This window comes from Perca flavescens, chromosome 21 (assembly GCF_004354835.1).
Source record: "Perca flavescens isolate YP-PL-M2 chromosome 21, PFLA_1.0, whole genome shotgun sequence".
Classification (NCBI taxonomy): Eukaryota; Metazoa; Chordata; class Actinopteri; order Perciformes; family Percidae; genus Perca; species Perca flavescens.
The window spans coordinates 24,781,544-24,808,172 of record NC_041351.1 but is presented as its reverse complement, the minus strand read 5'-3'; the positions used below and the strand labels follow the sequence as shown (position 1 = coordinate 24,808,172).

The following is a 26,629-nucleotide window of genomic DNA, read 5'->3' as shown; positions in this document are numbered from 1 at the left end:
AGTGTTATAAATGCAGTCCATTTATATGATTATTTTTATTGAGAGACATTCCATCAAAAACCCTCGGGAGGACTACATGAGCTCAGCTGCTCATCTCCTCCGCGTGTGTGTGTGTGTGTGTGTGTGTGTGTGTGTGTGTGTGTGTGTGTGTGTGTGTGTGTGTGTGTGTGTGTATCGGGTGGGGGTAGCCTACAAAATGAGTCAGCTGCACTGGAAGGAGCAGATGTGAGAGGCACACTGTAGGGGCCAGACGCGCTGCGATAATTAGCCGCTGTTATAATAGCGGGAATAACCGGATTATGAAGATTTGAGGAGGAGAAATCGTCAGAATACGACATCATTCAAGCGAGGGATTAAGTTAGGGGTCTTCACTCAACTGGTCGCCGTTATGGGGATAGACCGGCGCCGAAGAGCATCGTTGGCTCTCACGTTTAACTTCCTCGCTTTGCTACTGGCAGTGTTGGCTCTCACCACCAGCTACTGGTGCGACGGGACGCGGAAAGTGGTCAAGCCGTTCTGCACGGGCCCGGTGACTACCAAGCAGTCGTTCTGCATCAGGTTCAACAGCTCCAACATCAACGATACGCGGCTGGTGCAGTACATCTGGGAGACCGGGGAGGATAAGTATGTGATGAGGAAGTTTCACACCGGCATCTGGTTCTCCTGCGAGCAGAACATCAACATGATCGGTACGTTTTTAAAGAAAGGCACCCGGCCGATGTTGGGACCAGAGCGCAGCGGGGCGCGCAGGCTGTGGTCAGCACATCGATCCAGTAACCCATAAAAATATAGCTAATAGCTAAGTCCTGCTTCTAGTAAAATATCTTCCATCATACAAAACAATCCTGCTTTAATACAGACTAGATTTCGTGATATATCTGAGAAATTAATTTCAAAGTTACATTAAAAATATCAGAAACCAAATCACACCTGGTCATAAGCTTTGAATACAAAAATAGATTATTAAGGTCCTAAGGATATTAGATGCAGGGTGGTTTTATTCAACTGAGAATGAGGATGTGAGGTCCATAAAATGTCAGAAAATAGTAACAAAAAAGTACAATATCCAAGTTGACATATAGGCCTATATCATGTGTGATCAACATCTAATCCACATTTGAGAAACTGACACCAGAGATTGTTTGGCAAATGTGATTAAAAAAACTTTTTCAAACCACGTTAACTAACTTCCTGTCAGTTGATTAATTGAATCAGCTCTTTTTTGATGTCACTGGAAAACATGGAAAAAGCGCGGTTTAAAGGCTGATTATGTCCACTTAGTTGATGTTTTATTCTTTTAGCTACAGCATTTAGTGTTGGGTGTGAAAACAGTTCAATTGATTTATGGTCCAGTTCCAGATAAACCCACTGAGAGCTGCATGGTTCCCCAATTCTGGATCTAGGAATGTGTTCCCAGTATAGTGTCTGTCTCCACACGCATTTGTCCTGTTGACAGTAAAACCCCACTGAATTTTTGACCAGCACACTGCTACAAGCTGAATTTGATGCAGGAGATTAGGACATGCTGGAGATAGTGGTAGAGCTTGTTTTTACACAAACACACAAAAGAAATTCTTCTCAGATTGGATCAAATGGTGATTTTTAATTTTACATCACAGTTTTATCTGTGTCACACAAAGTGGAATCTCTATCTCAATCTGGAAAATTGATGGAATGCAGATAAAGTTCCTGTCTCACTTATCAGCATGTTCCAGTAGTGGTTATACTGTCACTGAGTGTCAATTAAATGTCTAATCAATCTTTTCCAGGTGAGAAATGCAGAAGTTTCCTTTATGTTGCACCTTCAAATGAAAGAGGTAAGCATATATGTTTTAAAATAGTATCACTGACACGCATACAATTCATACATCCTAGTCCATCACTAATTCAGTAGCATGTGCTGGTGCAAAGGAAACCTGGAATAATAACTATTTTTTTCAAGATTTTAAAGATGTTTGTAAAATCAAGCTTCAAACACACTTTGCACATACACAATGTAAGGGCTGTGTTCTGATCACTCAAAGTAAGCTGCTTAGGGCTGTGGTGAACATTTTGACTGAAGTAAAAAAAAAAAAGGTATTTAAGATTTTTTGTCACTGTAATGAAATACTGGCAATGCTCGTACCAAGCAGACAGTAGACCATCTGTCGGCCGCCAAGAGCCACACTTTTCATCTGTAAGCTTTCCATTACATTTTAAGCCTTATTAGTAGGCTTACTGCTGGTTACTTGTAATGAAAATTTCACTATAAGTTTGTAAGGGGCATTAGCTTATAGTATCCCTGCCTTAAACAAATAATTGATAGTAAACATGATCAAGCAGGGGCGGAGCCAGACATTGTAAACATTTAGGGCTCAGCCCAAACCTAGCGGGTGGTTTGGGGGCATGCGCCATTTAATGGCTATGTGCACTATTTTTGAAGCTATTTGATAATAGAAACCCTAAAAATCTGTACATCTATTGGAAAAAAACATGATTGTCACCAAGGAAAAGAATCTTCCTGTATATATCTAGGGTTGTATCTATCTAATTATCTAATTGTTCTCCAACTTCCAGAACACAACACATGTTGAGGATGGCTAATTTCCGCTCCTGCCACCTAAAGTGAGGCACATAGCCGGATGTTACTAATTTTAGGTTACATAACCTAGGTAGGGGAGGAATTTAGCACTAACAGCATTACAAATCGTTAAACATATTTTTAGTAGAGTTCACAGAATGAATGGCGATATTTCCCCAGTAATATAACTTTTGCTCCATTGATTTGCGGGTCTAGTCACAGAGACTGTAGGGAAAGTTAAAGTTACTTTAAACCCTCAAAGATTCAGGGCTTTTGAGAAAACATTCGGGGCTGGAGCTCCAGAAATTAGCTTTTCCCCAATGTTTAGCCAGATAATCAGACAGTTGTCATTTTTTTTCAATATATAAGTCTAAAACTGTGTTCATGTTAGCTGTTTTCTGTTAGTGAGGCATTTTGCCCGAATCAATGAGTAGCAAGTGACATATGCATCCCACTAATGACATTTTTAGTCTACATGGAAGCTGCAGTCAAGGTTGCCAGAAGTTTGTTGATCAAAGTAGTATAATAATTTAAAAGTTGTTATTTCTGTAAGTCAGCTTACAACAAATGTAGCTGCCTTAAAGGTTAAGGCTGGGTAATATTCTATCTCTTTCTTATTTTCAAGAATAAAAACTATTAAAAGACAAGAAACAACAATGAATGTATCCTACTGAAAAGTGTATAGCTGAAGCCTGATATAATTTGTAGCCTACCTCCTTTTTTTGTTTGAGAAATAAATAGGTTTCTTATTTTTTTTATGTATTATGTATAGGGCTGGGTTAAAATAATCTGTTTTATTATTAACTTTGTTTAAGTGAACTGATATCAATTATCGACTTTTGATATATGCCTTTTCACCATGGATGTATAAGTAAAAAAGTACTGTAAACAAAATCTTTGGGGATACATTTTTTAACCTGGTACATTATTAAAAAAATATTTGAAGGTTGATTCGTGCTAGTACAATTTACAGCATAAGTTCTTCCTGTATATATCTAGGGTTGTATCTATCTTATTATCTTTTATATCCTTTTATAAAACTGTTATTGCAACTGAAATTTCCCTAACCTAATTGATATTGAATCAAATCAGAATAAATCGAATCGGGACCTTGTGAATCTGAATTAAATTAATCCTGGAAATCATTGCGATACCCAGCTCTAATTATTTTTCAATAAATTACACAAGGAAAAGCAGAGGCTTCCTTCATAAATTAATCCCAACAAATGCATTATTACTACTGCTTACTTACAACTAATGTACATTCACTTGAAAGCATCTGTCTCTTTTGCTGCAATTTCACTTCCATGCCGCTCTCCCACATGCTGGTATCATACTATTAAAATATTAGATATATCAAAGCAAAATGAGAAGAAATAGTTTTAAGGAATGGACTTACTTTCTGCCTGTTTTAACACTTTTAATGTCTTCTTATAACATTCAACCCTCTACACCCTCCTATAAATTTATTCAAAGAAATATTTGTGTCGAATTCAATTTAGGACAGCTAAAAAGACCTTTTAAGCTGAAGAATGTAACTATTCATAATTCATACTGAGCTATTTTGGGTAACAGGAATATTACTTTCATCCACCTTGTGATTATTTAACCACACAATAACTACCTGCCCTTGGGTGATATATGCAATTACATCACAGCTTCCTTTTTTAAGTCTGTTGATATTTTGTCCTACCTCACGCATGGAACTGAGCTCAGGATGTTGAACGTCCCTTGCTAGATGAGACTGTATATCTTTTCTCCGACTGTGAAGGTTAATGATATGGGTGACAGGGTCACTGGTTCACCTTTCCTGTCTCATTCTCCTCCTTATCCTTCTTTTTCAGTCCCTATTCTCTCCCTTCGCCCTGACTTACCCATATTCTTTTTCAATTCCCCATCCCCCATCTCTCCTCTCTCTCAATTCCTATCACTACACCCCCTCCATAATTCACTCAACTGTGTCCACCCCCACCCCTTTTTCCTCTTTGCTATTCCTTTGCTATAATTAATTCTCTCCGTAGGAGTGCTGTGGCTGTGCATCGTTGCAGAGTGCCTGTACATCCTCCTGCTGGCCACCGGAGGAATTCTCATGTCCATAGAGGTGTGTCAATTTGGCAATGTCATTGACGGTCTCAAGCTTAACGCCTTCGCTGCCATATTCACTGTGCTTTCAGGTGAGTAGAATCATGATCTTTGCCATCAAATTGAGTACAGTACAAAATGTTGAATTTAGATGGTCGCAGATAATCAGCAGCATATAATCTCCTCATTTTTAGTGTGAGAAATATCATTTAATATTCATTTAATTTATCAAAGGAGGATTCAAATTGTTTGTGGGAAAAGTGTGTCCAGGCTTCAGGCCTCTGTATGGCTGACATTTGAGAGCCAAATTCCCTTTTGTCTTTTTATTGTATGGTCTAGTATTTATGGCCCAGAAAATGCTTTCAAAACAAGTTGAGGGGCATGCATGAACTTGTCACCACATTGGCAATGACTACATTATTTTGACCATTCATTCTTTTAATCAGAATTTTTTTTTATTTAGCCAAAGATTATTGTACCGACAGTAACATAGTTGAATCAGTGCTCAGTTTTGTAGGAAAGTAAAAGTAAGATTACAATTAATCTATATATAGAACATTTGGTAGCCTACAAAAATACAGAATTGCTTGCTCTGTAAATATCTAAAAAGTTGTTTTGAGGTTAAAAAATAAAAAATAAATACAGTGGGGGAAATAAGTATTTGACCCCTTGCTGATTTTGCAGGTTTGCCCACTTACAAAGAATGCAAAAATCTACAATTGTAATCATATGTACATTCTAACAGTGAAAGACAGAATCCCAAAGAAAATTCCAGAAAATCACATCATATGAATTTATTTAAATTGATAACCATCTGATGAGGAAAAACAAGTATTTGACCCCCTGGACAAACAGCAAGTATTCTGGCTCCTACAAGCCAGTTAGTCTTTCTTTAAGACACAGCCCCAATCCGAACCAATTATCTACATCAAATACACCTGCTTCACCTCGTTACCTGTATAAAAGACACCTGTCAACACCCAAACAACCAGCATCCAACATCACCACCATGGGCAAGACCAAAGAGCTTTCTACGGACATCAGGGACAAGATTGTTGATCTGCACAAGGCTGGGATGGGCTACAAGAGAATCGGAAAGCAACTTGGAGAGAAAAGATCAACTGTCGGTGCAGTTATCAGGAAATGGAAGAAGCACCACACCACCGCCAACCTCCCTCGGTCTGGGCCTCCACACAAGATCTTGCCTCGTGGGGTGTCCCTGATCATGCGAACGGTGAGGAATCATCCCAAAACCACAAGGGGGGAACTGATGAATCAACTGAAGGCAGCTGGGACCACAGTTACAAAAGAAACGGTTGATAACACACTACGCCATCATGGATTGAAATCCTGCAGCGCACGCAAGGTCCCCCTGCTCAAGAAGAAACATGTACAGGCCCGCATGAAGTTCGCCATTCACCACCTGGACGACTCAGAAGAGGCCTGGAAGAAGGTGATGTGGTCAGATGAGACCAAAATAGAACTGTTTGGCCTCAACTCAACTCGTCGTGTTTGGAGGGCAAAGAACACCGAGTACAACCCAAAGAACACCATCCCCCCACCGTCAAGCATGGTGGTGGCAACATCATGCTTTGGGGGTGCTTTTCAGCCAAGGGGACGGGACAACTCCATCGTATTGAGGGGAGGATGGACGGGGCCATGTATCGTGGAATTCTGGACCGACATCTCCTTCCCTCAGTGAAAGAGCTGAAGATGGGTCGAGGATGGGTGTTTCAGCACGACAACGACCCTAAGCACACCGCCAAAGCAACAAAAGAGTGGCTGAAGAAGAAGCACATCAAGGTTCTGGAGTGGCCTAGCCAGTCTCCAGACCTGAATCTGATTGAAAATCTTTGGAGGGAGCTTAAAATTCGAGTTGCCAGGCGACAACCTCGGAACCTGAATGATTTGGAGGCTGTCTGCAGGGAGGAGTGGGCCAACATCCCTGCCGAAATGTGCACAAACCTTGTCACCAACTATAAAAACCGTTTAACATCTGTGCTGGCCAATAATGGCTTTTCTACAAAATATTATAATGCTGTTTGTCCAGGGGGTCAAATACTTGTTTTTCCTCATCAGATGGTTATCAATTTTAATAAATTCATATGATGTGATTTTCTGGAATTTTCTTTGGGATTCTGTCTTTCACTGTTAGAATGTACATATGATTACAATTGTAGATTTTTGCATTCTTTGTAAGTGGGCAAACCTGCAAAATCAGCAAGGGGTCAAATACTTATTTCCCCCACTGTATGTCATATATTTACAGTAGATTGTTGAACACAGTATACCTCGCGGCTCTGCTGTGTGTGTGAAGCGCAGGCATCGGCGTTCAGAATCCCGTCCTTCCAAAATACAATGCTCTGGTTTACCCGTAGTCCAGTGTGATTAGATCCTCTCACAATATCAAGAGGATTGAGATGTTACCTGCTGTGACTGAGTTATGTGAAAAGTTTTATGTTTAATCTACGTAATTTTAAATATAACATTATTTGTCAATGGACACCTTAGAATGTGTAAAATATAAGGATTCTGTCAATATTTTCGCTCCACTTGTATGATAAAAACTTGTGAAGCTACAAATCTAAATACATGACATATTTATTTGTATCCTGCTAGTCTCCAGAGGGTTAAATACTGTAGCTACTTAGTGTTAACGTTGTAATAAAAAATTCCTATATTGTTATAGTTTCCCATTGCTAGACCTATCTCCACAGCACTGTGGAATAAATTCTGGCTACACCACAGATGCATTCTGGGATAGGAGAAAAAACGCTCTGGGTTGTTTCAATTTATTTAAACCAATCACAACTAACGCAAACTTCCGGATGCAGCGATGATGCCTTTGCGGTTCCTCCGGAAGGAACTTCTTTTGGTGGAACATTTGCATACCGCAAAAGAAAAAGCCACATTAATATTAATATTAAATTAATTTCACTATTCACACAATACAGTAGCAAGAGCTAGAAAACCAAATAAATATCTTTTTGGTGTTGTTTTTCACACACAAAAAAACAATAAAAAAATTTAATAAATAGAAATACAAAATAAATAATTTACCAGAATATACAGTACCGTATCAAACAATCCACTGCAGGAATACAAACATTTATAAATACAATCAAATTAAATAATTGCACACAAAATAAATGATAGGAACCTATTTCAATCAGGAGAGACTTTGTTGCAGATGTACAAATATTTATTGTAAAAAAGCATAATATGAAATGTACAGAGTCTTGGGGATTAGACTCCATCATTAAAATATTTAAAGGGGTAGAGAAGCCAGACATATTCTCCCCGATGGAGCCTACACACTGGTGATGGTGGAGAGGGAACCTGGAGACTGAATGAAGGACCTGTCTGCCGGAAAGGGACTCAGGTTGCAGTGGTTGACAATGCCCGAAGGTGGAAGGGGAGAAGGGCGGTTGCACGTTTGCCTGAAAAGACAGCTGATAGCAAGGAGAGAAGACATTTAAAGCAGGATGTCATGCTGTGATTGGATCATGAATTTTGTGGCCGTTTCTGGTTGTTTACTGAAAAGTGAATGCCTCTATATAGCTGAATAGTTTTAGGGAGAGAAATGGTGATTGAAGTTATTTAGATGTCTTCCTGAAATAATTTGCACTGAGCTTCATTACTTAAAATTCTACAAACAAACTACTTATAGGACACAAGTGCAGAAATCAAGATTTAAAATATAATTAAATAAGAGTATTGCACACAAAAACATATTACAGAAACCTGTCTTACAGATTTTGTTCACTTTAAAGTACAAAACACCCCACACAAAATAGGTGGATGATTGCACACATAGCTGAATTGCAATATGAACTAAAGTACATGCTTAATGTGACACTGGCCTGCTTTGTTACGTCTTGCTCTTCAAGCCTTGCAGCAAAGTCATCTATGACATCATCATAGGACAGCTGTTGTGAGACAACATGATTGAGATGACATGATTGATGACAGAAAGTCAGCTCAGACGTTCTTGTGCCATAGTTGAGCTCAGGTAGGTTTTGATGAGTTTTAGTTTTGAGAAGCTCCTTTCAGCAGCAGCCACTCTCACAGGAAGTGTGGCAGAAATTCTCAGAGCAACCCAAAAATTAGGGTAAATTTCATTCAGCTGCTTCTCATGCAGGAAGGTAGGACTGACAGTATCGTTTTAACACTGCAGCGTTACCTTTAATGTGTCCATCTCAGATTAGAACGGAGAAATGTCTTTGCCATACCATGTATTATATTAAATGTTACCTTTTAAAAATAATTTATAATAATGTGACACACAAAAGAAATCCCCCATATAGCCTATTTAATGGACTGTCAATCCAAAGCTAAAGTGACGAGCAACTTCTCTATAATCTCTTGAATATAGGATAGAAGACAGTTGATGAGGATAACTACACAATTATTGCTTTCATTATATTTCATATCACACGACATCTGTTCTCCTGTAACATTCGCCAGCAAAAAAAAAAAAAAATGCTGTGATGGCGGTGATGATGTCATCACCGCAGTGGTGTCACGTCACCGCTGGTATTGCCACGTCACCGCTGGTATTGCCACGTCACCGCTGGTATTGCCACGTCACCGCTGGTATTGCCACGTCACCGCTGGTATTGCCACGTCACCGCTGGTATTGCCACGTCACCGCTGGTATTGCTGTGATGCGGTTATCGTCACAGGAAGGTAAAGAGTTGCATGTTAGTCATCTGTTTTGATAGTAAATGCGGAAATTTCTAAAGCAAGTCCTTTGCCATCTGGTTGGCCATCGTGGGTTAGAGCGGTTAATAAGCACTCCAAATCAGTCATTTACCTTGGTTCTAAAATCTAAAAATTCTTAATTTAAATACAAATTTTAAAAAAGAGAGCTGTGTCCACTACCACTAACTTTTTTTTGGTGAAGCACATTTGTGATGTGAAAAAATTTGTGTCACCAATAGGCTCATCTGGAGATTCATAAGCAAAGTGCCTTCTGGTGCTTTTCAGCCGCTTTTGTTTGAGCTCGGCTTCCACATTCATCTCCTCGCACATCTACTTAGCAGCTGTCTGGGCATCAGAAAACCCAGTGTTTTGACATGTTTCATGAGGATGACCCATCTATGTGAGGAGGCTGAGAAAAGTTTAAATAATTTAGTTAAATAGTGGCATCTGGTGAGCTCTTAGCAGCATCAGCTACTACCAGATTGCGAGTGTGGGCACCACATGGTACACAAAAGGCTCTTGAATTTTGTCGGGCCTGAACACCTGTTCTTCCCCCTCATGTTGGCACCGTTGTCATAAGACTGTCCTCAAAGGGGATATTAAGTTCCTCCAGCCTTTTAAGGATAAGGGTTGACAAACTTTCAACTTTTGACTCCTCTGCCACAAGAAACCCCATGAAATGTGTTTCTCTTCTCCAGACAGTTGCTAGGGTTAGGGTCACTAGTCGTTATTTTGAAGCTGCCCCCGCTGCTATACAGAGGCCTGCAATCAATGAGCCGTCTAGTAAGGATGTAGCAACTCCCCGCCCCTGCTGCTGTACTGGCATGTGGGACACACACACACACACACACACACACACACACACACACACACAGACACACACACACACAGTGACAAGGACTTAGTTTCAGTGTCCTACAATTCCCTCCTTTCACATTTAATGTAGGGCTGTCTGTATTGTGGAAAGATTTATCAGCGTACAACAAACTAATAAAATGGTTAGTTATTAGATAAGGAGCCTTTGATCCAAATTATAATGTTACTGTTTGAGGTAGGACACTATTCTTCATGTAGTGGTCAGTTTTGAGATTTTGGTCCATTTTGCTTCCATGTCTTCTTTTTACTCTATTGAAAGGAAAACCAAAATATACATTTAGATGGTGTTTGTTTTAGGCCTACTACCCTCCCTCTGTTTGCATCTGCAGATTTCTGCTAAATTAACCAAACAAGCTAATCTGCATATTTAAACATACCATTTCAGGGGAAAAGACTCTTGATGTAAATCATTAAGTGGGGAAGTTCTGCGGTGACATGTTTTAGATATTTTGTTATTCCTATTCACCTGCAGTGCCTTGTCAAATGTATGCAAATGAGCGGATTTTAGTTAACATATAATTTGCATACCAATGTGGCAATTGTGATGACATTATTAGATTACTGTATTACCTGTAAGTATAGTACATTAGCATGTATGGCCATGATATATTGGCTTAGCTAAACCGTAGCTAACTTATTACATTAGCTAGTAGCTCATGCATGTTAGCAAGACAAGTTAGCTATATTTGTCTTTTGGCTAATTCGCTGTAAACTCAAGACACTGGCAGCTTAGTCTTTTGTTCTCACCTCCACACAAGCCAAGAAAAACACAACTGGTATAGGTGCTGGGAGGTACTGTCAGACGTGTGCCCATGTATGGTCACTTCTGCGAGGGGGTGCAGAGGGAGAGAGGGAGGGCACTGGAACTTGACAAAATGTCTAATCTCTGATATTTATATAGATTTTTTATATTCTAAATAAATATATACACCACTGGTCAAAAGTTTTAGAACACCCTAATTGTTTTTGTTTTGTATTGAAATTGTAGCAGTTCAAGTCCAATGAATAGCTTGAAATGGTACAAAGGTAAGTGGTGAACTGCCTGAGGTTAAAAAAAAAGTAAGGTTACCCAAAACAACAAAAAGGCCTTTTTCAGGGAACAAGAAATGGGTAAACAATATAAAGCTGTTCTGCAGCAATGGCGGTTGATCAAGCTTTGAAAGTTGGTGCTACCAATTCCCACAGGTGTTCCAACTTGTCTGGATTACTTACAAACCCCTCTGTTTGTATAAAAGTATTATAAAGTACCCTCATGAGCATTATTTGAACAGTATTGTACTGCAGAAAGTAGTGTGTTGCTATAAAAATGGCGGGAAAAAGGCAATTAACAATGGAAGAGAGACAGACCATCATAACACTGAAGAATGTTGGTCTTTCCTACAGAGAAATTGCGAAGAAAGTCAAGGTGTCAGTGAGTACAGTATTCTTCACCATCAAAAGGCACTTATAAACTGGGGGAAACTCTGACAGGAAGAGGTCTGGCAGACCCAAAGCCACAACAGAATCAGATGACAAGTTTCTGAGAGTCAACAGCTTGCGTGATAGGCGGCTCACAGGACAACAGCTTCAAGCACAGCTTAATAGTGGTCGTAATAAGCAAGTCTCAGTTTCAACTGTAAAGAGAAGACTTCAAGCTGCAGGTTTGATAGGTCGAGTTGCAGCAAGAAACCATTGCTAAGACATCACAATAAGGAAAAGAGGCTTGCCTGGGCCAAGAAACGCTGCCAATGGACTACTGAAGACTGGAAGAAGGTGCTATGGGACTGATGAATCAAAATTTGAAATCTTCGGTTCATCACGCAGGATTTTTGTACGCCATCGAGTAGGCTAAAGGATGGTTCCTCAGTGTGTGACATCAGCTGTCAAACATGGAGGAGGAAGCATGATGGTCTGGGGCTGTTTTGCTGGATCCAGGGTCGGTGATTTGTAGTGATTTTTGAGTGAAAGGCACCCTGAACCAAAACGGCTACCACAGCATTTTGCAGCGCCATGCAGTACCCTCTGGTATGCGCCTAGTTGGTCCAGGGGTTCATCCTACAGCAAGATAATGACCCAAAACGTAAGTCCAAGCTATGCCAGAACTACCTTAGGAAAAAAGAACAAGATGGTAAGCTTAAAAACATGGAGTGGCCAGCACAGTCACCAGACTTAAACCCCATTGAGCTGGTTTGGGATGAACTGGACAGAAAAGTGAAAGCAAAGCAACCTACAAGGGCCACACATTTATGGGAACTTCTGCAACAGAGTTGGGAAGAACTTTCTGAAGAATATTTGATTTCCATTGTAGAAAGAATGCCACAGTGTGTTCAGCTGTTATATCTGCCAAAGGGGGCTACTTTGATGAGTCAAAAATTTAGAATACATTTTGGTTTATAAATTGATTCCATGATTTCTTTTTTAACTTAAATTGTTCATTTGTCCTATTCTATCATTTCAGAGTAAAATAAGACATTGATCTGCATGAATTTCAATAAAAAACTGGAAAAACTGGGGTGTTCTAAAACTTTTGACCAGTAGTGTATATAAATATGTTTGACAGGGAAGCTGTGCTCAAGCAGGTGCTCAAGCCCCCTTTGATGTCTGTGTGCCAGTTTCACACCACCTGTTTCTAGTGTCTTCTCATTTTTATCAATTGCCCCTTTGCAAAATGGATCTCAAAATCTTTCCATATTGTTATGTGTGTTGTGTTCCAGGCCAGCCTTATGGGTCTTAAACACATTAAAGCCTAATCTTTCCCTAATGAAAATACAGTTGTAGTAACGTTAATTCTAGCTTTTAATGAGTTAAATTAGGAAACATGGATACTGTCATGCGTAAGGTTACTCGCATAGTGATGAGGCTGCCACAAGGGGGCGTGATACACATTGCTTAAGGCAGTCGGAAAAATGTCCTAGGATGTAATGCTGCATGCTACGGCCCATACTGTTCACATGTCAGGAGACAAATAAAAATTCTCGAGTTGTATAAACGTGTCACAGAGCATTCATTCCGCAAGTAGAAACTTGTACATGGTGTCAGAACATGGACTTAACTTCAACCCACCCGAACCGATGGACTTTACACAGCCGGAGAAGTGGCCAGAATGGAGGCAATGGTTTCAATCGTATGGCTACTAAGCTAAACGGGGTTATATATATATGATTTTCAGAATTTCCCAATTCATATAGCGGCGTGCAGGTTAGCATGCCGCTAAAGATAGATATCTTATATAAGCTATTTATTCGGTTTGGGAAATCCCACGATCTCTACAAAGCTAACTTTTATTTTGTTAGTAACGTTAACAGTATAATTGTGTTGGCTTACCGTTTGAAGAACCCACATCACCTCTGTTTCTGGCAATGATACAAAACCACTCGAAGCCGCCAGTTGAGAACCAGCTAGGGAGTCTGAAATTTTTGTTCTGCTTCTTTGAAACAACGCAGGCATTAGCCACCGCTGTATACCATTTGTTTTAGCAAAGTAATTTGGGATTCAAGGGCTAACACTCAATTTTTGTTTCCTGCCGCCTCCAACCACCCCTGAAACCTATTCTCGTCCACTGTCACTAGCTAGATAACGTAACATAAAATCCTGAAAATGCTGCAAGTTCTCATCTCTAAAAGACTATGGCTACAAGGTGAAGTAACCCAAAAAACATATGATAATTTACGGTAGACAAATTACCCCATCATCTTAAAAACACGGTCAGCAAATTTAATACCTACAGCAAATTTACAGTAAATTTAAGAAATTTTATGACCTTAATTTCACGGAATTTAATTTCAGACATTTTAAGACTTTATAAGGACCTGCAGGAACCCTGACCAGAGCAGGTTTACCTCCCATCCCCAAATGCTAACCTCCTCTTATTAATATCAGATCCCCTTCTAATGAGAGGCATGAAAACCTTTTTTATTGTAGTCTTTTGTGGTCTCATATTGTATACTTGTAAATTTGTATTATTTTCAGTATTACATGTGGGTGGCTTCATTGTTGAGCTATGTTTTCACCTGGCATACATTTTTATGTTATGCTTGTCCTTTTTTGTACTCTTATGAATTTGCAAAAAGCATTAAAAATATATTTTTCAAGTCATCGCAGGTTTCATCAAACAAACAATATATGTTAACATCAGGGATTACCACATTAAGATGCACAAATCTGCCAACTATAGGCTTGTATGGCTAAAATTGTTAATTTAAGAATACAAATTGTTAAAGGTTTTCAATTAATTGCAACATTCTCACTAACTTAACCCCTAACTTAAACCCAATTTCATATCTTTGAACCTCTGAATTTACCGTTGGACATACCCAGGAATGAAACAGGAGGGCATGAGATGGGAGCAGACTGACGCTGATGCACCTATTCCATCCCAACAAAAACATTTAACAGCACATTTCACAGTTCCACATCCACTTCGTCCAATGTTTTGAAATGTGGCGCGGAAGTGAAGGCAAAAACATTTTCGTAGGAGAAACTGAATTACGTATTTCCTGTTACGTAATTTCCGTCCTGACAGATGAGATGAGCCCCAGATTGCCTGGAGCCCCACAGAGGAGGTCTGCAGCCAGACCCTATTGGAAATTACAGCTAATGTTAAACATTTTCTTAATGTAGCTAACTTTCAACACTATAAATCTAGCTAAACTCTTAACTTTCAACGTGGCCAAGTTAACTGCACTAACTTCACCTTAACACAAAACTACAGAAGAGAGCTGTAACATTTTTACGTTAGTTGAAATAAAGACGTTAGATATAAAGAAAAATTAACAAACCTTCAGACTGGAACAAACTCTGCAGAGTTTCTCTTTTTCCTCAAGAAGAAATTTTGAGGTGGCTGCTCGTTAGGAGGAGAAACACAAAATGGCAGAAATGGTGCCGTGCAAACTGACGAATGACGAGTCTGTCGCAGAGATGGGGACTCGAGTTTGAGACTCGGACTCGAGTGCGACTTAAGTCACACACACAGTGACTTCAGACTCGACTTGAGACTCGTCCTTGAAAGACTTCAGACTCGACTCGGACTCGAGCTGCGGGACTCGTGAACATTGTTTATTTTTAGGAAACGTCTGATCAGCTCGCTATACCCCTCCCTCCGTTACCTATAATCTGTCTACAACACATAGCTTACTATGTATTGCTGGCTGCGAGAGCGCGGCCACACATGAGAGGACAACAAACAAACATGTCAAATGTTTGTGCCATTCATCGTAAGCTTTGGGTTCAAAAACTTCAAACAAGAAAGCCCAAACAAAAGAAGCACTTAATGATCATATAACGTTACAGTTTCATTTAGTTATAACGTTACACTGGTTTGAGAGTCTGGGATGTGTTGACTTACAGTAGGTTATAAGGTATAGGAGCCAAGGCCTTTCATTATAATTCATTGACAGACAAGGGAGTCCTTTTTCTTCCGAACCTCAATTTTTGGTCTGTACTGTACTGTATGTTCAAGCTACAAGGCAAAATACAGATATTAACTTAAAAGTAAAGCATTCTTGGTGTTTTTGTCATGTTGCAATAGTCTGTTTACACTCATTATATACCAAAATCAAAGCTGATACTGTATGCTAATAGATAAAGGAGTCATAATAACATATTACATGCTTTGAATTCCTTATATATAGCTATGCAGTGTTCTAAGCAGCCTGGATGGGTCGCTGTACGTGATGCAACACTTATTTTTACCAAAAGAGACTTGAGACTTGACTTGGACTATAGCTCAGAGACTTGAGACTTGACTTGGACTCTAGCTCAGAGACTTGAGACTTGACTTGGACTCTAGCTCAATGACTTGAGACTTGACTTGGACTCTAGCTCAGAGACTTGTGAGCATCTCTGGTCTGTCGTTCTCTACTGTTCTGTTTAATGAGCCTAAACGATACCACGATGGCTGTGGTTTGCACCATGCTTGCACATCTTTACTTTTAAAGTGATATTTGTTTGTTCTTAATAAACACATTTTTTTTTAGAAATATCAAAAAAATAATGTGTTTATTAATTTAACTACAATGGAAAGGACATAATGACTTATTTTTTTTTTTACATTTTTATATTTATATTTAAATGTAAAAATCATAATCTGTACTTTAGACGGAATAGTACCGTTTATTTTAGGGTAAATACATGCCTGTGACATAATGGTATGGTTCAACAGTTATATACTATTTTGGATTTTACAGTTTTTATTGCTGCTATTTGACCGTTTTTTTGTTTGTTTGTTTTTTATCAATTTTTTATTATTTTTATAATTTTTAACATACAGAACATACAAACATAACTGAACAAAATCAGAAACCCTATATAATACTTGGACACTAGGGCTGAAACGATTCCTCGAATAACTTGAATAATTTGATTACAAAAAATCCTCGACGCAAAATGACTTGCCTCAAAGCTTTGTTAAATCAATGTTACCAATGTTGTATGCTGACGGACGGTGTTTCCGCACGGATCATTATTACTGTCGCACACCACGCGCTGCTCAGTCTGATGCTGGCGACACATGCTAGAGCGTAAATAGCGAGGGGCTAAGAAAAGAGACAGGCTGGAGAAATCATTGCACTTAAGAAATTCACAAAGGAACTATGTTCATTTTAACAACAGCAATCCTGGACCGTAGCGATGCCGGCAGCACAGACCAATTGGCTAGATCCCTTTGAACACTACTTAGTATAGATTCATAGTTGTCATAGACAACTCACTGTAGCAGTGCGTGAATGGTGATGCCCAAATATGTAATTTTGCTTTGGGTTGGTATTGTGTCACTAATAGTTGATGTCACCTGTCTGTTGTTCAACAGAGGAAGATTAGATTTATTCCAATTGATTTTATAGCCGGAGATTGAGCCAAATTCGTTAAAGATCTTAAGAATTTTTGGAACAGAGTCCTCAAGGTCAGATATGTACTGCAAAATATCATCCGCAAATAACGCTATTGAGTTGTTATTGGATTTAATCTGGACATTACATATTTTATTTTGCCTTATGGCCTGGGCTAACAGTTCAAGAGAGATCGCAAATAGCATGGGAGATAGCGGGCATCCCTGTCTCGAGCCCCGCGCGATGGGAATGGCTGAGAATGCGGGCCATTGGTTGAGACTATGGCCATGGGAGTCGCATAAAGTACGTACCATGTCAATGAATTTGGCTCCCAAACCAAGCCTCTCCATTACTTGCCATAAGTAGTTCCACTCTAGGCGGTCAAAAGCCTTTTCCGCGTCCAGTGATAAAACTGCTGCCGTTGTTGGGAGGTTTTTGGCTTCTTCTATTACATGGCGTATGTTGTTTGCAACTTGATGCTTTGGTATAAACCCTGATTGGTCAGGGTGGACTAGTTTCTCAATGAAGAGTTCTAGGCATAGTGCCAAGACTTTGGAATAAAACTTAATATCAGTTCCAAGGAGGCTGATGGGCCTGTAGTTCGCGTACTCCGTAGGACCGAAATTGCCACCTTCTAGATTATCACAACGGAATGTTGTTATCAGCGCATTGTGATCAGACAGGATTGCTGGTTCTATTTCTATCGTGTGGAACATTGCCTTAAATTCACTGGAGCACAAAACATAATCAATGCGGCAGTGGGTGAGGTGACGTGTGGAGAAAAATGTGTAATCCTTGCTAGTAGGATTGTGCAGCCTCCATATGTCTGTTAGATGGTGGGATTCCACAAGTGCATTGAACATTTCCAATATGTGTTTTTGGGCTTTCGTGTGGCTGACCCCTGATCTATCCTGATTTAAATCTAGTACCACATTCATGTCTCCCCCTATAATTAATGAATATTCATTGAAAGAGAGCAATTCATTGGTTAGGCTGACAAATCTGTAGCAAAGGTAAACTGTTGGTGTGACAAAAACATAAAAAGTAAAATAAATCCCCTAACCCTCTGAGACTGCAGACCTCCTCCCCTATTTGTAAGATGCGTGTCCAAATCAAATGCAGTTTGCGCAAAACTCCAGCTCAAAACTACACTTCCTGTCTTAAGTCACAGGTTAATTAAAACAGTTCTAGTGAATTCTTATGTTAAACATGAACAATATTCTAAACACATTCAAACAATTTCTGGACTAAGCTGTGTCAAAAACAGACCAATTTAGTTAGAGCAATAAGCAGACTATGAGCTGAACAGACTGTATCCATCATGTTCTTTCAGTCTAGCTTAACTGTTAACAAACGTAAACTGTAAACTGACCAGCCAGCATTTATCATGTATTTTCAGTCTGGTTAAGTGTCCCTTTAAAGCTCGGCTTCAAAATTTGCATACAGTATCCTTAGGATTCATCATGTTCCCTTTTTTCAGCCCGATTAAGTGTCCACAAAAATATAGATTGTATACTGAGTAGCCAGCATTCATTAAACTGACCAGCCAGCATTTATCATGTATTTTCATTCTGGTTGAGTGTCCCTTTAAAGCTTAGTTACAAAACTTACATAACGCATCCTCAGGATGGACTGAGTAGCCAGCATTCATCACTCCTTATAGTCTGGTTAGATGTCCCTCCAGGGATTAGCAGGGATTATAACTAACTATTAATTGGATCTGTAGTTAACATTGCTGCCTGGAAGTGAGAAGTCTGTCACAGTTTTGATAACTATGTTGGTTCTTTTTTAGATGAGAAAGTTTGTACTTATTTGAACTTGGAAGATGTAAAAGGTAAATCTTTGTATAAAATGATGGTTGAGTGTCTGAATAAGAGTTTGGGGTGACACACCTTGGCAAGGTCATCTCCGCTTGGGAAATGTCGAACCTGTTTGGAGGGGTTTATATAAGCCACCGTTTACTAAGAAGTTAGCTGTTTTACACTTTATAGCCTAGTAGCAGTCAATGCTTTTCTTTCTGTTATTAATCAAGGTATGAGTGATAAATGTCCTTTTTGTCCTTCCAAAGAAACTGTATAGGGCTGCAGCTGTCAATTATTCTAGTAATCGAGTATTCTACCAAGTATTCCATTGATTAATTGAGTAATCAGATAAGACATACTTTTGCTTTATTAAATAGCAATTGTAAAGATAAGGGAAGAAGGGACCGGTTACACACTTCTACCCTCAGTCCACTAGGATCCTAAATGAGGACACTGTCTAAGACTGCAACCACGTAGAGCAGTAGTGGTAGTTTGCACATCCCCACCGGTGAGGTGCAGGGCAAAAAGGGGCTGGATACAACTGAAAAGAATGAGATGCCCGCATACATTGAGACTGCAACCCCCCATCACAACCCAATGGGTTTGGTTGTAAATTGAGAGGGAGATAAAGTTGAGGGTGGCACAGGCCAGTGCCCAGGGTGAGGAGGGGATATGTGAGTTAGCCTTGCTCTTCGTCATTAATTCTTTCAGTCTTCCACACATTGCTTCCCTCTAGTGGTCATTGTTGGTGATGACACTAAACCACTTTTTCACTGTAATAGAACTGAATAAGTCAGTCACATGTATAATCATAATAATAATAATATAAATGTATACTTTATTAAATCCTGCAAGGCAAATTACAATGTTTTCACTCTGTTTTATTATACCCATTACACACAGGCCTGCATTACACACACATGCTCAGTACCTATACATGCACTAATGGAGAGATGTCAAAGTGAGCGGGCTGCAGCTGTCGATTGGCAGGCGCCCAGAGCAGTTGGGGGTCCGGTGCCTTGCTCAAGAGCACCTTGGCCACCCAACTCCCTACAGACTGAGCTACTGCCACCCCAAATGATGCTGTGTGTCCTTGTTAAGTGCTTTGGCAGTAACAACCTGGATTGAAACTTTATTGACTTCATATGCAATATCCTGACCTTGTGTGAGCAGAGCATGCATCATTACCACATCACAGAACGTGCTAAGGTCTTAGATCTCAGCTTTGTTCCACTTATCCTGACACAAAGCTGCTTCTGATCTGCTTAACATTATGATAATATTGCACTGGGATATATTTGGGAATAAACATGAGCATCTATAGGGATGAGATGGGTTTAGGTGTTTGGTTCTGAATCTGGCACGCTCTTGTTCAGTCAAGGGATTTGGGGGGTTTATGTGGTAATCGGATCGGTGGGCTATAAATGCTGGTTTTTATTCCTGCTCTATTTTATAGACATTGAGAAGTCCAGTGTGAAGAGAGCCATAGCCTGTGCTTCGGCTAACAAAATCTTGGATATAACAGAAAACAACGTAGACACAAAAGGAAAAAATAAATGAAGGGGAGTAGAGAAAACCAGCCAAGAGCTGGAAAAGAAGACAATGAGAAGTGTACTTGAAAAAGGAAATGTGGTATATCTGTTGATTAGTTTGTTCATGTCTTACATGGCAGTCACAGAAGGTAGAAGGCAGGTTTGTTGTGCTGTTTTAAAGGGTATTCTGTCTAGCATAATAAAACACTGCCACCAGGTGGGGACTGAAGAGAAGTGCAGTGATTGGCCTTCTAGTGAGTCGGGTATGGCTATAGCTTGGAGACCTCCCGTCTCATTTCTCACATCTCATGCCTGGGCGTGTCCAACGGTAAATTCAGAGGTTCAAAATATGAAATCGCAAATTATTTTCTAAATGGAGTTAGAGGTTAAGTTAGTGAGCATATTGCAGTTAATTGAAAACTGTTTAAACTCTTAAATTAACGATTTTTATTCTTAAATTAACGATTTTAGCCATAAAAGCCTATAGTTAAGATTTATGCATCTTATTGTTGTTATCCCTGATGTTAAAGTGCTCATATTATGCTAATTTTCACGTTCATAATTGTAATTATTGGTTATCATAATTGGTTTACACCCTGTGTGTTGAGCTTTGTTTTAGCTACAGAGTGAGGCATCACACTTCTATTCCATCTTTGATGGGAGTAGCACATGCACAGTAGCTAGGTAAAGACTACTACCCAGTCAGAAGCAGAGTATGAGGGCGTGCCATGCTAGCAGCTAGGCGAGCATTATAATATGTGCTACAAAGTAACGCACGTGTGTCACGCAAGTAAAGGCTGGACTACAAATAGAGCAGTTTGGAGCAGTTTGTGAACAGTGTTTTCTGTTGGAGATGGTAAGTTCCTTTGGGGTGGACTTTGGGTTTTTCAGTTTGTAAACCTATAACGTGCAAAAAACAAATATATAACACAATAAAGGAAAGGGAAAAAGCCAAAAAGCATATTATGAGCACTTAAAGTATATTGTTTGTTTGATGAAACCTGCGATGACTTTACAATTTAAAAAATATATATTTTTAATGCTTTTTGCAAATTTATAACAGTACAACAAAGGACAAGCATAACATGAAAACGTATGCCAGGAGAAAACATAGCTCAACAATGAAGCCACCCACATATTATATAATACTGAAAATAATACACATTTACAATCATACAATATGAGACCACAATAAAAAAGGTTTTCATGCATCTCATTAGAAGGGGATCTGATATTAATAAGAGGAGGTTAACCAATATTTTATTATAAATCTTATTTTTTTTCTAGAATTTCTAAAGCTGCATTTATGGATATGAAAGAAAAATTAGATTAATAATTAAATATTGGTTTACCTCTTCCTTTCTGAAATCATAAAAACAAAGTACATTTTTAGAGGTGAAGGGACAATTTAAATCTGCATCAGCATTTAACGTTGACGTTTCTTTAAGCAGTATTACATGAGAGGGTTAAATTTCGAGGTCCGGATATAAGCATCACTAAAGTGTACCCTTGAATGTAATATTGCGATTTCTACAGTACAACAACTTTATACAACAACGGTTACCAACAAAATAAAGGTGATAATCAAACTGTATTCATATTGTGGAGCAATTCACTCCCAAAATAAAAAAAAACAACAGACAGGATTTCTAGTCTATTCCCTGTTAAGTCAGCCAGCCAATTTGTAGAAATCAAAATTATTTTATTCATTAGCATGACTGCCATACTGTGTAGTTCAAAAACATCCTAAACACAATGACATGACAATGACATAGCGGACCATATGCAAGCTTTTATTTTGAAAAGTAGAAGCTCGGGGACGGCACCAGGCAAGAGGGCATAAGACGGGAGGCTCTAGGCTGCAGCCATACAGTCTTGCTTAGAGTAGAAGGTCGTGAAAGGATGTAATTTTCTTTGTCATTTCTTGTCCCCTCTGTGTTTGGCAGGTCTGTTGGGTATGGTGGCCCACATGATGTTCACCACAGCCTTCCAGCTGACTGTTAGTCTGGGCCCAGAGGACTGGAAACCTCAAACATGGGACTACAGCTGGTCGTACATGTGAGTACACATACAGCATTTTACAATCTGCAGATACAGACAGACAAGATTGTGGTACAAGTGAATAAAGGAATATACTTTGTAACAAGTAAACTTTAATTACATTATTAATTTAAATGTTTAAGGAGTTTAGGCATTAGGAAAATTGAGTTGGCTTTGTGCCAATCAACTAAATGTACATGTTTCTAATCTAATCTAATCTAATCTATATTTTTTTACAATATAACATGATACATCTGGATTAATAAATCCAAGTTTGAATGAAGGAAAACAGGGTGTAGTGTGCATGCCCTGATTCTGATCATCAAAGAAAAAGTGTCATTCTGACTTGTTTTTTATTCTCTTTTTTTTGTTAGTGATGCCCTTTCTGTTGTAGGTATCAATACAAATTTTGGCCAATTGCTGGGCTTGCTTGCCTGTATTACTAAAAAAAATTAATTGTGATTTTTATAACTATAATTTTTTTTATGTTTCTAGTTCCTATTTCTTTGTTCCACATGTGGGTAACAGACAGCGTTAATCAGCTCTGCTCTGATTAGTCCAATTTGGGAGTAGATTGACTCTCAATCATGCAGATCACCTGAGTGATGAATGTGTTTGTGTCTATATATTGCTTGTTCTGCTTTGTGATGGTGATTGGAGTTTTTAAAACTATGTGCAGATATTTTTACCTGATTCTTTCCCTAGTTTAAAAGAAGAGGCTCAAACTGTTTGTTTTATATATCCTTTAGTTTGGCATGGAGCTCCTTCACAGCCTGCATGGCATCCTCTGTTACCACCATCAACCGCTACACCAAAACCATCATGGAGTTCAAGCACAAGCGCAGGAATATTGAGAAGAACCTGAAGATCAAGCAGAACCTGCTGGAACTGGACTCTCCGGAGCAGGTGTGGGACATGTACATCAGCTCAGTGCCAAGCACTGCCGAGGAGCTCCTAGATCTGTCATCCAATGGTCGCAAACTCTCCAGCACCTCCATCTTTCTGGACCTCAACGACCTGCCCGACCCACAGGGAGAGGAGTACTGCTAAGAGGAGCAGCGTGTAGCATTTTTAAACATCAGCAGGTCATTGTCATGTTAAATGTAGTACCATAATATAATTGCTGTAAACTAAATGTGACCATGGTTGAGAGCTCTGGTGATTAATTACCCCACAATAAGCTGAACATTACACACATATCACATATAAAGTTAATGTGCCTAACGTGTTAAACAGTTTCAAAATCTTTTAGCGTTTTTTCATGCACACGCTCGAACCAAGCACATGCTCTGCTTGACTCGGTGCCTCAGCCCACGGCAGGGATTTGCATTTTGAATACAACAGAACAAATCCGCTTGGTTGTCTTCAGTGCTGGTGAGTCAGTGCAGACTGTTCTCATGAACCATTTGTACATATGGCTATGAAAAGTAATGCATATGCAAAGTATGTTGAGACCAACCCACAATCCAGATAATTAAATAATGAGCAATTTATTGAAAGTTATAGAGTTATTGAAAAGATAGATACATTTCGGTAAAGTGTCCTTGGGTTTCATGAAAAGCGCTATATAAATAAAAGGTATTATTATTATTATTATTATTATCAACCAGAGGGTTGAGAATTAAGATTTTAGGGGCCATACTAGCATACATTTTTGTTATATTTACATAAAATTAGACCTTTTTATTATGATCAAATGGTATAACCATAAGCCCACTGCTTAGGCATTATTGAAACCAGGCAAAAAGAAAGAAATCTTAACCTCCGTGTTTGTAAAGTCCTGATTACGGCGCTGGCTTAACTTTCCTTTAACTTGCTCCATCATTTACAGTTACCATAAACTCTTCTCTTCCAGCTGTTGCAAAGCAAATTCCACACCAAAGCCAATCACATTAAGTGTGAATTGCAGGACATATTCAGTCTGTTCAGCAGTGTTCCCAGTTGTCAATGTCTCAGAATTAATGTGGTGATGATGTATTGATGCTTAAATGTTACATGTAGGACCTTTTACGGACCAGTACACACCATATCTTTTAACCATCACATCAACTCTACAATTGTGTTAATAGTTGTAAACTTACAGTATACCTCTGCCCAAGCACTCAGCTCACTAAGCTATACATATAAACGTGGCTGGACAGCCCAGTAATAGGGAGCTCCACATATTGATTCTAACATGGTTCACATACTGTATGTTGAGTGATAATACACTGCCTCCCACCCATTATGTGAACCAAATGAAGCTCAGCGATGAAGTCTAATTGCCAAAGACTCAATATAGTTGAACCTTGTGCATATGTGACAAATTAACCTTTTGCATTATTTGCAACAAAATCTCTCCTGATTTAAATAGCATTAGGTAGCTTAAAACACACCTCATCAGGTGTTAAAGGCAGGGTTGGTAACTATTTCCAAAATACACTTTTGTTTATACATTATTTGAAATGGTCTTTACACCCAACAGCAATAAATAACTTATGGGCTCTGAAAAAGATCCGTTATCTGTAGCTGCTGTAATCCTGTAAAAACCAATCACTGCCATGCGGTCCTCTTGGAAAGAACCAATGAAATGCCTCCATGAGTATCCCTCCCGTCTACAAGCCTGAGCTCATAGGCCATTGTCACCAGAGTTACTGCAAGTCTACTATAGAATGGAGGAGAAAACTCAGATAGATATTGCAGTCCTTTCTCCACTCTGCTTTGAAGCAGCGACGCTGCGGTGCTCGTGCATGTCTGTGTTTGGGGCAGGAAGCAGGGGGAGGGTTTAGATGGAACCCTGAGGAGATGCTACTTTCAAATAGAAACGCTAGCCTTTCATCATTAGCAACCCTGCCTTTAATCCCAGCTACAGTATTTACAGAGTATTTGTCTCGCCATGTAAGGAGGGAAGTTACAGATGGTGAACCTGAGGACTGTTGCATGAAGTGTAAAGAATGAGTGTGGGTGAAGGATGCCTATAGACCATGCTGAGTGCCTTTACTTAAAGTGATGGTTCGGAGTAATGTCCCCCTAGGGTCCTTTGCACCATGACCTCGAGCCAAACACCCCCCCAGAAGCTTTTTTCACCTGGGTCTAACATTGGGAGAGTTAGCGTAGCGTTATCAGCTGAATAGCTTAGCGCAGGGGCTAATGGATCCGTAGTGTCTCTTAACATTTCCCCACTAATAATGCCCGAAATTATACCAAACGTCTACTGTAGTACAAATAGGTTATTTACTCATAAAACGATGGTAAAGTTTGTAAGTACACCAGAAGTTTATGTAAATAACACTTGCCTACTGGCTTCTGCTCTCTGCTGTTGTTGTTGCTGCTGTAAGACTGCTTAGGGCCATCTACAAATTACAACACCAAAAAGAGATGCAACAAAAATATTTATTAATTTAACTTATTTTTTAAAGTAAGTGCTGTAGAATAACTAGCAGGAGACAAGTTATAATTGAGGTAAGTTTGGAGACATTACCTTATTTAATCATTAAATTAATAAATATTTTTGTTGCATCTCTTTTCGGTGTTATAATTTGTAGACGGCCCTAAGCAATCGTCTTACTGCAGGTAGCAGCAGCAGCAGCAGCAGAGAGCAGAAGCCAGCAGGCAAGTGTTCATCAACTTCTGGTGTACTTACAAACTTTACAATCCATCGATTTGTACAACTGTAGACGTTTGGTATCATTTCGGGCATTATTAGTGGGGTAATGTTAAGAGACACTTCGGATCCATTAGCCCCTGCGCTAAGCTATTCAGCTGATAACGCTACTCTACGCTAACTCTCCTAATGTTCGACCCAGGTGAAAAAAGCTTCTGAGGGGGTGTTTGGCTCGAGGTCATGGTGCAAAGGACCCTAGGGTGACATTACTCCGAACCATCACTTTAAAGCAGCATGCCTCTGATCGAACAGCATGCTCTGTGCTCACCACATTTTAACGAGGGTGATGCTGTTTTTTCCGTCTAATAACTGCTTTGGAGGAAACATGTAGCTGTCCGTGCAAACTGCCAAAACTCATCAGTAAGAGGATTGTGCCTCTATTGAAGTTCTCTGTGTAATATTTACTTGATGGGGTACTTTTCTTACATATTTACAAAAATTGTATTAATGAAAAACACAGACCAGGATTGTTGTTGTTTTTTTACAGTAAAATGTATATTATGTATTATATATTGTATTAATTTATTCAATATTCAAAGATAAATGTATTGTAGACAACTTAAGATTTTACTCTGGTTCAGTTTAAA

At 39.2% G+C, this 26,629-nt stretch overlaps 1 protein-coding gene across 1 annotated transcript; it reads left to right on the top strand.

Annotated features, from left to right (window-relative positions):
* Nucleotides 1-249: 249 nt before the first annotated feature.
* On the top strand, nucleotides 250-23,449 carry gsg1l2b (gsg1-like 2b). The gene is made up of 5 exons (XM_028568601.1): nucleotides 250-689; nucleotides 1,770-1,817; nucleotides 4,582-4,734; nucleotides 22,306-22,417; nucleotides 23,149-23,449. Exons 1-5 carry the CDS (start codon nucleotides 389-391, stop codon nucleotides 23,447-23,449), a joined length of 915 nt encoding a protein of 304 aa, XP_028424402.1. The 5' UTR covers nucleotides 250-388.
* The last annotated feature ends 3,180 nt before the right edge of the window (nucleotides 23,450-26,629 follow it).

Excerpts from the sequence above, each read along its gene's own strand:
- gsg1l2b (XM_028568601.1), top strand. The coding sequence starts at position 389 with ATGGGGATAGACCGGCGCCGAAGAGCATCGTTGGCTCTCACGTTTAAC. Across the intron at positions 1,818-4,581 it reads TGCACCTTCAAATGAAAGAG|GAGTGCTGTGGCTGTGCATC; the intron begins GTAAGCATATAT and ends TTCTCTCCGTAG. Across the intron at positions 22,418-23,148 it reads GACTACAGCTGGTCGTACAT|TTTGGCATGGAGCTCCTTCA; the intron begins GTGAGTACACAT and ends TATATCCTTTAG.